We start from the raw sequence: 12,458 nt of genomic DNA on the forward strand, positions 1-12,458 counted from the left end.
ATATATATATATATATATATATATATATATATATATATATATATATATATATATATATATTTATATTATATATATATATATATATATATATATATATATATATATATATATATATATATATATATATATATATATATATATACTAGTAAAAAGCCCGCAATTTTGCGGGGAAAGAACTATTTTCATTCGATACTGTACTCACCATCATTTAATGAGGGCAGATTGGTAAACAACGTTGTCTGTGTAATTTGGTATATCTTCTGTTGATTTTTCTGTGTGGCCTAACATGAAGTGTAAGCCACTATAGCCTCTGACCCGTGACACAGCAACATACAGTTGTCCGTGTGTGAATACCGGTTGTGGTAAGAAAATCCCCACCTTGCTTAATGTCTGCCCCTGAGACTTGTTAATTGTCATTGCATATGACAATTTTACCGGAAACTGTCTTCTATTTATAATAAATGGTAAGCCTGAATCAGTTGTTGTCGTCAGATTGATTCTAGGGATAAACACTATGTCGCCAGCTCTACTAACGGTAATTATCTTGGCTTCTAATACTTTTGAACCTAATTTAATTATTAACAAACGGGTGCCATTTAGGAGGCCTGATTTAGGATTTATATTTCTAAGCAGCATGACTAATGTGTTGGCTTTCAAATGTAATGCATGTGGAGGAAGTCCGGGAGGTGTAAGTTCGTTCAAGAATTCAATCGGGATAAGTTGATGTCAGAGTCACTTTGAATGGTATCAGCACTGCGGTAAATTTGTTCAGTTGATGAGGTCAACCTGGACAGAACGGCTGCATTTATTTTGTCAACATTTTCATGGGTTGTAGTCAAAATTGCTCTCTCTGATAGATAACGTTCATCCGCAAAGTTCAGATTCAAATCATTGTATACAGCATTTATCAAGCATTCTGGGTCATTTTCAGGAAGGCATAGCGTTGTAGGTAATTTAACAGAATACTTTCCTATTTCGCTGAAAACCGGCTCTGTACCATTTCCGATGCGGAGAAGCCAATTTGCAAAACAGTTATGTCATCAGTAACCCTCATGTTCTTGTTCATGTGAAAAATCGTGACAAAATTCCAAATAATTGACTTGTTAAGTGTGACACTTAATATATCGGCTTCACTTCCTTTGTTAACAACAGGTAGAATTTACCGAAAATCCCATCCAAGTACAACCACTTTGCCCCCAAAAGGTTTTGAACCGCCTGTTATGTCACAAAATGTCCTGCTCACACATTCAAACACACGCCTGTCCATCATAGGTGCTTCATCCCAAATTATGAGAGAACTACTCTTCAGTAACTTAGCTGTGTCTGATACTACAGGTGCTGTTATCCGTTATTGGAATTGGAATTTTGAACGTTGAATGTGCTGTTCTACCACCGTGATGACAAAAGATCAAAGGGGAAAATACAAATTTAAAGAATACTGGGGATGTAGGAGCTTTTGGAATGTCTCCCCTTTACTTAACTTATGGAAAAACAAACACCCTAGCACCTTTAATAACACTTATGACTAACCTCTCGAGCTAACCCTAATAGAAAAAAACAGCTCTCGGACTGCTTTGCACTACCTTTCAATACTTAACAAATCACAATGGCGACCGAAAATCAAAACAATGGTCAACTTAGGAAATTTTAAACTTTCACAAATATATCAAGGTTTGTTCTAGAGTTTTTAAAATACTTCTATATGACAAACTGAATAAATAAATGCCTGACAAAATATCAACGGTGAAAATACAAATTTAAAGAATACTGGGGATGTAGGAGCTTTCGGAATGTCTCCCCTTAACTTAACTTATGGAAAAACAAACACCCTAGCACCTTTAATAACACTTATGACTAACCTCCCGAGCTAACCCTAATAGTAAAAAAAAAAAAGAATCAAAATGGCGACTGAAATACCTTCATGTGATCAAGTGAATAATATCACTATGAATGCCACGATTTGCTGAAAAATGCCAACACACACACACACACACACATGTATACACCACACACAACACACACACAAACATACACACACACACACACACACACAAACATATCATAACAAAACTGATTACCGCTAAATCAACAACACAACGGAAGTAATAATAATACTTGATGTCATAAATAGATGACGCAATTTGACAACTTTTTACAGTGTCAAAATTAGTTGATTTTGGGAGTCAAGTGTCGTCGTTGGTACATATTTTATGATATTATCTGTTTGACTCAACGAACTTTCAAACTGACTTTAAATTATAAAAGGAAATCAAGTTATCTGTTTATCTATCTGTAAAAAATACATTTCTAATTTTCAAATCTTTCAGTAGAGTTGTGCGCCGTATCAATTTTTTTATTGACTCAAATAAGCACAATGTTCTCCACAATGCTATATTTTTTAAAGAAAGGATATATATATATATATATATATATATATATATATATATATATATATATATATATATATATATATATATATATATATATATATATAAAATATATATATATTGTTTTCATTTTACCTTGGAATAGACCTTAAAGACAAATTACCCCCTTGGGATGAATATATGGAATTTCATTTTGTTTTCAGCTCGAGCATTTATATAGAGCAAAAGCGCTTTGCAAGGAGTCCTAAGCCAACAGCAACACTTATCATGTAGGACGAGACCATGGCTATCTAGAGTATGGCCATGGACGAGACATATTACATTTCTTTTTCGACAGAGACAACGCTGTCAACTGTCAGGTACTCATTTTACACCTGAGTACGGTGAGAGAATGTGAGTAAAGAACCTATTCCAATGACTCAACTATGCGCCGAACGAGACTCAAACCCATGATATTCCGATCCGAAAGCGAGTGTCATACCACTTGACCACTTTTACAAGGAGTCAACAATGCATCGCCTAGAGCGGCACTCAAACCCAGGACCTTCCGATCCACAAGACCACATAGCCGCCCAATTCTATTTTTATTTCTTTTATTTCCATATATTGCGTAAAATAGGTGAACAGTCTTTACAATTTTCGGCCCCCCATGTTTGGAACTCTCTCCCATCACACGTGAGATGCTCGGATTCGTTGACAACGTTCAAATCTCGCTTAAAGTTTTATCTTTTTACGTCATAATGTTGAAATATTATTTTCATATTTTGTTGTTGTTAAATTGAATTCGTATCACGTTTCCTTCACACTTGTCTCACTGTAATATGTTTTGTTTTATATCACTGTAAAGCGCTTAGAGCCTGTGACAACGGGGTAAAGCCCTTTATAAATGCCATTTTATTATTTATGATTCATTTCGATGACTTCCAGGTGGTGACAGTTGAGGCCAGATACAGACTGTGGACGGAAGGAGACTTTGTGGGTGCCGACATCATCCAGTTTGTCATGGGTGCCTTAGAACTGTTGCCCACCAAATAGGGAGGATACATCTATATCACTGGGGCTACGTCCGAGACAGAACCGGCTACCAAAGGTATTGAGTTTGGAATAATAATAATGATAATGATGATGATGATGATGATGATGATAATAATAATAATAATGATAATCATAATAATAATAATAATAATAATAATAATAATAATAATAATAATAATAATAATAATAATAATAATGATAATGATAATAATAATAATAATAATAATAATAATAATAATAATAATAATAATAATAATTTATTATTATTATTATTATTGTTATTATTATTATTATTATTATTATTATTATTATTATTATTATTATTATTATTATTATTATTATTATTATTATTATTATTATTATTATTATTATTATTGTTACTATTGGTGGTATTACCGTTGTTGTATTTTTGTGGTTATTAATCGTATCAATTTATTGTTTGTTTGTTTATTTCTTGGTTCCATTTACCATTTTTTTCCCACTTTCATGTATGTTGTCATCAAATTGTATGAATTATTGCCGAAAGCCTAAGATTAAATAGACTCTTGAACTCTAAACGGCTTGGTGGTCATGTGGTATGACACTCGCTTTCGGATCGGAAGGTCCTGGGTTCGAGCCTCGCGTTCGGCGCATAGTTGAGTCCTTGGAAAAGGCTCTTTACTCACATTCTCTCACAGTACTCAAGTGTGAAATGAGTACCTGGCCGTTAACAGCGTTGTCTTTGTTCGAAAAATTGTAATATCGCCTTACAAGCGTTATGTCCCGTCCTACATGTTAAATGTTGTTGTTGACCAGGGACCCCTTGTAAAGCGCTTTGATCACATTTCGTGGATATTGCGCTATATAAAGCTCTTTTTTTTTAAAAAGCCAATTCTCTCACCAGGTCAACTGTGGGTCAACCTGTTGTATTACGACTCCTGGAAGGCAGATTCCGAATACGACTTCATCAATAACCTTTTGACCTTTGACGCTGCCGACTCTCTGATCTCGGTACAGTCCTTCAACCTGAGTTCAGTCCTGGAATTTGAAAGAAGGCAACCCCCAGAGGTCGGCAGCACAAGGTACTACTCCTTCAACACTCTCATTCAGGTAGGATTTACAATGGTTCTTGGCTTTAAGGGGGTACTGTCACAATTAGGACAATTTTATTAAGTTTTATCCAAAATTATGTTTTCAATGCTTTTTCTGCAGTATTAGGTGTGTCCAAGCATATTTCTAAAGACTTTTTGGAATAATTTCCACTATCGGTGTGTATGAGGTGGCATTTTAGGGGTACCCCACCCCGAAAACTTCTGATTTTGGGAACAACTTTTCTCAAAAAGTGTCTATTCAATTTCACTGAAACTTGCTATGTAGGTGTCTTTAATACTGCTCTACATTGTATCAGAGGGATTTCTTCTATTCTTATCCTAGTAAAGATTTTATAGCATCCGGAAGTCTTCAATCCGTAAAACTGTGAAAATTTTTCCTTTTTCGCAGTTTTTACCCTCTTTGGACCCCCATATCTAAAAAATAATGCTTATATTGCCAAAAGCCTCTGACATAATTTAGCCACACTATAAACACAACCCTAACACCGACTATATCCGTTGAGCAGTGGCGTGACATGCTTACAGTATAGGGTGGTGCCAAAATCAGAAAAAAAAATGACTAGAAATATGCTATATTTATAAATGCAAAAGAAAGAAGAAAAAATGTAAGAAAAGACTTACTCAAATAAGTAAGAGGAGGTGTATATCATTGCTCAGTTTTTTGGGGTTTTTTTTTAATGTTGTAATCCATTTTTCAAAGATGGATGCGGTGCCAGGCACCAATCAACCAATATAGCCACGTCCTTGATCCGTTGTTTACCCGGGTTACTTTTACCCCATGCCTATTTATTACATTTTTCTGAGACAAATTATAGGCGCAGTATCAAAGCTAATTTTTAAAAGTTTTCACATGTTAATGGTAGTTGCATAAAACTATCTATCTATGCACATGCTCATTTTTAATACATTTCTTCCAATTTTGAAAAGAAGCAAAAAATCTCTAGGGTTGAGTGAGTTAACACACTCAACCCTAGAGATTTTTGCTACTTTTCAAAATTAGAAGAAGAAAACTGTATTAAAATTTAGCATGTACATAGATAGATAGTTTTATGCAACTACCATTAACATGTGAAAACTTTTAAAAATTAGCTTACTGTGCCTATAATTTGTCTCAGAAAAATGTAAGGGATAGACACGGGGTAAAAGAAGTAACCCGGGTAAACTACGGATATAGTCGGTGTTAGGGTTGAATGAGTTAACTTTGACTTATTCCCCAGTGTTATTGATGGATCGTGTTGTTATTGCTCCAATTGTAATATCGCCTAAAAGGCGTCATGTCCCGTTCTACATGTTAAATGTTGCTGTTGGTCAGGGACCTCTTGTAAAGCGCGTTGATCACGTTTAGTGGATATTGCGCTATATAAAAGATCAATTTATTGGTAGTTTCCTCAGAGTATGCCTTATCTGCTTGCATCTTTTGCGGATCGCAAGAGTTCCCGGCTTTCACCACTTGAAGACGGTTCTTTTCTTCCTGTCACAGGACAGATGATGTGCTTGTTGTCTACGCGCCTGTACCGGAAGTATTTTCATGTGTGTATGTGTGTGTGTGTGTGTGTGTGTGTGCGAGTGCTGGGAAAGGAGCGGGTTGGGTAGATAGTCCTGCGCCCAACCATCATTAACGTATATCTGACACTGACCAAAAAATGGCGTCAAAAGACAAGTCTTTGGCAGCAAAAGAAAAAAAATCGTGAGTTGTATTCAATAGTTCAACCAATGAGAGCACGTGTTTCCTTGAGCTATACTTACTACTCTGCACAAACCTTTAAAAATGTCGTCAAACTACACATCCAAGAGGGTTCTAGCGTCAGGCTATAGATAGTTCGAAGATGACGTCACTCAGGTCTTTGTTATTGTTTTTTGCCATCCGCGTTTATGAGTAATGCTCACTGAACTGTATTAATCTGACTATAAACGTTCATGGATACACACAGTTTTGTGTGTTGGTCCGTTATACTTCCGGATGGCAATGTTATGAGCTTCTTAGCCAAGCGCAAACTATCTATATTAACGATGGCTACGGCCCAACCCTCATCCTTTCCCTCCAGCAGCTTCCCTATTACTTTAGTATTTTTCTTTATAAATGGTTATGCATTGTGTTTATTACATAATAATAATTGTATTCTAAGTTTTCACTTTTTTCTTTACGGTTTTTAACAATAAATCCTGGACACACACACACACACACACACACACAGGGAGAGAGAGAGAGAGAGAGAGAGAGAGAGAGAGAGAGAGAGAGAGAGAGAGAGAGAGAGAGAGAGAGAGAGAGAGAGAGAGAGAGAGAGGACGGGGTTCCTAGCTCAGTTGGTAGAGCACGCATAAAGGGACCAAGATCGATCCAGGATGCAGTTGAGACTCTTTATTTCCTGGCCCCCCCCCCCTTTTTTTTTTTCTACCCGGCAGTAAACTGTTAGAATCTGGCGGAAAGAATCCTTGTTTGCCATCCGTGGGAACATTCTGGGAGGTGAGTCTATTTTGTTAGTCGTTTGTTGTGATTTTAGACGCTCTGTTGTGTCGTTTATTGTGATATTAGACGCTCTGTTGTGTCGTTTATTGTGATATTAGACGCTCTGTTGTGTCGTTTATTGTGATTTTAGACGCTCTGTTGTGTCGTTTATTGTGATTTTAGACGCTCTGTTGTGTCGTTTATTGTGATATTAGACGCTCTGTTGTGTCGTTTATTGTGATATTAGACGCTCTGTTGTGTCGTTTATTGTGATTTTAGACGCTCTATTCTGTCGTTTATTGTGATTTTGGGACGCTCTGTTCTGTCGTTTATTGTGATTTTAGACGCTCTGTTCTGTCGTTTATTGTGATTTTAAACGCTCTGTTGTGTCGTTTATTGTGATATTAGACGCTCTGTTGTGTCGTTTATTGTGATTTTAGACGCTCTATTCTGTCGTTTATTGTGATTTTGGGACGCTCTGTTCTGTCGTTTATTGTGATTTTAGACGCTCTGTTCTGTCGTTTATTGTGATTTTAGACGCTCTGTTCTGTCGTTTATTGTGATATTAGACGCTCTATTCTGTCGTTTATTGTGATTTTAGACACTCTGTTGTGTCGTTTATTGTGATATTAGACACCCTGTTGTGTCGTTTATTGTGATTTTAGACACTCTGTTGTGTCGTTTATTGTGATTTTAGACGCTCTGTTCTGTCAATTATTGTGATTTTAGACGCTCTGTTCTGTCGTTTATTGTGATATTAGACGCTCTGTTCTGTCGTTTATTGTGATTTTAGACGCTCTGTTCTGTCGTTTATTGTGATATTAGACGCTCTGTTCTGTCGTTTATTGTGATATTAGACGCTCTGTTCTGTCGTTTATTGTGATTTTAGACACGCTGTTATGTCGTTTATTGTGATTTTAGACGCGCTGTTCTGTCGTTTATTGTGATTTTAGACGCTCTGTTCTGTCGTTTATTGTGATTTTAAACGCTCTTTGTGTCGTTTATTGTGATTTTAGACGATCTGTTCTGTCGTTTATTGTGATTTTAGACGATCTGTTCTGTCGTTTATTGTGATATTAGACGCTCTATTCTGTCGTTTATTGTGATTTTAGACGCTCTGTTCTGTCGTTTATTGTGATTTTAGACGCTCTGTTCTGTCGTTTATTGTGATTTTAGACGCTCTAATGTGTCGTTTATTGTGATTTTAGACGCTCTGTTCTGTCATTTATTGTGATTTTAGACGCTCTGTTCTGTAGTTTATTGTGATTTTAGACGCTCTGTTCTGTCATTTATTGTGATTTTAGACGCTGGGCATTGCAATAATAGCTGAAATAAAAATCAGAATTGGGTTGGTTTATCCGATGAACATGAATGTTGTTTTTGAAACTGTGAAAAAAAAACAAACAAAAAGAAACAGACAAACAAACAAACAAAAAGAAACAGACAAACAAACAAACAAAACAACAACACAAAAACAAGATTTCGTACCTACATTTGTTTTTTTGTTTGATTTTTTATATATTCGGGGTTTTTTTTTATTTTATTTTTCTTTTTTTTTTTAGGGGGTTTACGACACGTGTAACTCATCTAGGTCATTTAAGCGCCAGCAAAAAAAAAAAAAAAAAGGGGCGGGGGGGAATGGGATAGTCAAAAATAAAATCTAGATTTACGATTAAAAGCACACTAGAAAATGTAAGACATAGGGGAATGGTTTTAATAGGAATCAGGTGTAGATTCCAAGAGCAAACTATCTTTTAAAAATATTATTGTACCAATAGGAGAAAATGAGAAAAACCATACAAACGAAATCTAATGAAAATTACACCCCTCAAAAAAAAAAAACAAAGCAAACAAAAAAAAAAAAACAACAACAACAAAAACAAAAAACAAACAAACAAACAAACAATAAACAAACAAAAAACAACAAGCAATAAACTAACAAAAAAAATAATAAAACAAACAATAAACAAACAAAAAAAAAACAAACAAACAAGCAAACCCATGTCAGTAACAGATATCCTTTGGAAAACGTATAGGAACGACCAATTCCTTCTAATATTATAATGTACAATTAACAGGTAATCTTGTCAACGAACCAAGAAATACGACGTTTGTCAATCCCAGCTTGCGGTCAGCCATCTTATCCCTGGATGGTTTCCTGGAATATCCTGGCAGAGGTGAACAAGACACTTATTACATCGACAGAGTTCTGGATTGGGCCCAGATGTTTGAGCGCTTCGGCGAGGGGAAATACAGATTGTTGGCAGAAGAAGATCTGCCTGGATGGAAACACGCATATTTTGGTGGTAACCACGGCCATCTCATTGAGACTAAATTAAAGGTGAGTAGACTGTGGAATAGAAACACGCCTATTTTGGTGGTAACCACGGACATCTTATTGAGACTAAATTAAAGGTGAGTAGACTGTGGAATAGAAACACGCCTATTTTGGTGGTAACCACGGCCATCTCATTGAGACTAAATTAAAGGTGAGTAGACTGTGGAATGGAAACACGCCTATTTTGGTGGTAACCACTGCCATCTCATTGAGACTAAATTAAAGGTGAGTAGACTGTGGAAGTGGCCGAGTGGTTAAGGCATGATTGCACTGCGATCCGAAAGCTCCAGGATTCAAGTCCCGCTTCAGGCACTTTAGTTTGTTTTGTTTTTTTTTCCTTGGGCAAGAATATTAATTCCCCCCCCCCCCCCAATTTGCTCACTTCGGACAACATGGGGATTCCTGTTGACACTAGACATCCTGTTTGATGGATTATCTATATTCCTTCGTGGAACGACTAGGCAACGGTATCTTATGGTGCCATTGCTAAAGGGCATAATTGTTTGTTTGTATTTTTTTTCTTTTTTTTTTGTTGTTGTTATTTTTATCTTTAAGATTTTCGCAAGATATCGGAATGTGAGTTAAAAAAGTACTTTAACTAACCGAAATAATTGAAACTATTCAAATCCGAGGTCCCGGTAGCTCAATGGGTAGAGTACACGCTTCTCGCTCAAAATCATCGAGATAAAGCAAGCGAGATAATAAAAAAAAATAATGATAAATAAATAACTTTTTTTAAAAATCCATGTCCATTTAGCAGTGATTGGGTAGCTGGGTACATTAGATCCCATAGAAAGTCCTTTTCGATAGCCTATGGTCATGTTCAAAGAATAACGTGCAATTGCCATTGTCCGTTTAATGCTACAAAAGAACAAACGGGGATAAATGCCTGCTCCATATGCCTAATTGCTCTGAAGGATTATTACTACTATTCCAATTATATTCGATAGTCTGATGTCACGTCGGCCAGCAACGGCGGCCATCGTGGTTCTAAACAAAGAAAATCGGTACCTTTTATATTTCATGCTGGCTAGAACTTTTCATATGTCTTGTGATCAGAATGTGTAAAAGTCAGATTTATAATGGGTTTTTTTTTTCCTCTGAATACGCTTTTATGCTCGTTGGAGAAATATTTCATAAGGGCATCCGCCATTGTTCCGATAGTTTAGAGCCAGTTACTAAGTTACCATGCGTCATTACGAGGGAAGTGACGTTACGACCGTTGAAGCGTATTTGAAATGGTCATTGAATCGCGTTTCTCATTAAGTTAACAATGGACAATTTAAAAATATGAAACTTGTTGTATAAACTCATACATAATATTATTATGTGTATATATACCAATATGAGGTGATTAGGTCAGACTGAATATTGCTCTCGATAGATCCATAGATGTCTATCTTTTTTTAAAAAGGATTTTTACGTCCTTGCTTTGGGACATGTTGACGTTGAAGGACCCCCCCCCTCTCTCTCTCTCTCTCTCTCTCTCTCTCTCTCTTTCTTTCTTTCTCTCTCTTTCTCTCTCTTTCTCTCTCTCTTTCTCTCTTCTCTATATCTCTCCCTCTCCCTCTCTCTCTTTCTCCTTCTCTCTCACTCCTTCTCTCTTCCTCTCTCTCTCTCTCTCACTATCTCTGTGATGAAAGAGAGAAAGAAAGAAAGATGGATAGATAGATAGATGGATAGACAGATAGATGGATAGACAGATAGATAGATAGATAGATAGATAGATAGATAGATAGATAGATAGATAGATAGATAGATAGATAGATAGAAAGAGAGAACGAAAGAGAGAACGAAAGAAAGATAGATAGATAGATAATTAGAGAGAGAGAGAGAGAGAGAGAGAGAGAGAGAGAGAGAGAGGGAGAGAGAGAGAGGGGGGGGGGCAACAACTTTACTTGCGGCTATGTGGTCTTGTAGTATGACACTCTCATTCAGACCGGGATGCCCAGGGTTCGAGTTCCACTATGAGTGGCGAATAGTTGAGTCCTTGGAAAAGGCTCTTTACTTTTACAATCTCACCGTATTCAGGTGTAAAATAAGTACCTGGCCGTTTGCAGCGTTGAATCTGTCGGGGGAAAAATGATATCGCTGAACAGGTGTCATGTCTCCTCCTACATGTTAAGTGTTGCTGTTGGCTAAGGACCCCTTGTAAAGCGCTTTGAGCACGTTTAGTGGGTATTGCTCTTTATAAAACTTGGATGTCACTAAGATATATTCATCACCCCCCCCCCCCCACCCCTTTTTTCTCTTTTCCGTATTTTCAGTATGATATTGAGAACTTTTTGTGGTGTCACAACTGCGTGGGATCCGACTTCCGGGTCAAGTGCGGTCAGATGCGAGATTCCATAATGATGGACGCTCTCAGTAGTGGGCGTGGAGGACGAGGTGGGCGTGGCGGACGCATTGGCCGTGGGCGTGGCCAAGTTGGCATGAACAACCTACTGAATGTAGGTCACGACACACGTCTGCCGTTCATCAGTCAGATGATGCACGACTAGAGTGTGTCGTCTATCGTCTGTCACTCTTGGATCGATCAAATTACATACGAATAACAACGATAAATCTTATTTCTGTGTGGGTATATTAGTTCTTCAAGTAACATTTGAATTGACCTTGTCTTTGATTGGAAATGGAGAATGTCATTGCATCTATCAATACAGTATTATACATCGCTGTGTGAAGAGAAATGAAAGCACCTCTTTTATTTATAAACAGATGTGCTTGATTAAGCTTTAATGAAATAAAAGTATGAATAGCATGAACTATTATTGAAACAATTTGTATGTTATTTGTATGTTTTTATGTGATAATACACAATAATAATAATATAATGATAAGAATTGAATGCTCGTGTGTTGCACACGTAATTCACATGCAAAATAATCTCAGAAGGTGCTGAGAATAAGACAACTGTTATGTGGAACTTTGCCTTCGTTCCTTTTAATTTCCTGAGTAAAATCGCTTTGCAAAAATAAAAGTAAAAATAATCTCATAAAATCAAATTATTATATTTTTTAATGTTCATAAATCAGGGATAAATTCTTTTGACATCAATCAATTGTGACAAGATAATAATAATAATAATAATAATAATAATAATAATAATAATAATAATAATACACAATAACAATACTGCTCACTATGACTCCCATAACCTT

At 36.3% G+C, this 12,458-nt stretch overlaps 1 protein-coding gene across 1 annotated transcript in view; it reads left to right on the forward strand.

Moving 5' to 3' along the window:
• The window catches only part of LOC144956331 (uncharacterized), a 24,044-nt gene extending 11,970 nt beyond the window's left edge, over positions 1 to 12,074 (forward strand). The window contains exons 7-11 of the mRNA XM_078886827.1: positions 3,315 to 3,477; positions 4,306 to 4,511; positions 6,917 to 6,977; positions 9,038 to 9,300; positions 11,565 to 12,074. Of these exons, the coding sequence (XP_078742953.1) occupies positions 3,315 to 3,422 (108 nt within the window). The 3' untranslated portion in view covers positions 3,423 to 3,477; positions 4,306 to 4,511; positions 6,917 to 6,977; positions 9,038 to 9,300; positions 11,565 to 12,074. The remainder of the gene's footprint in view (positions 1 to 3,314; positions 3,478 to 4,305; positions 4,512 to 6,916; positions 6,978 to 9,037; positions 9,301 to 11,564) is intronic.
• The last annotated feature ends 384 nt before the right edge of the window (positions 12,075 to 12,458 follow it).

This window comes from Berghia stephanieae, chromosome 11, assembly GCF_034508935.2.
Source record: "Berghia stephanieae isolate SIO BIC M18660-M18661 chromosome 11, UCSD_Bste_1.3, whole genome shotgun sequence".
Lineage (NCBI taxonomy): Eukaryota > Metazoa > Mollusca > Gastropoda > Nudibranchia > Aeolidiidae > Berghia > Berghia stephanieae.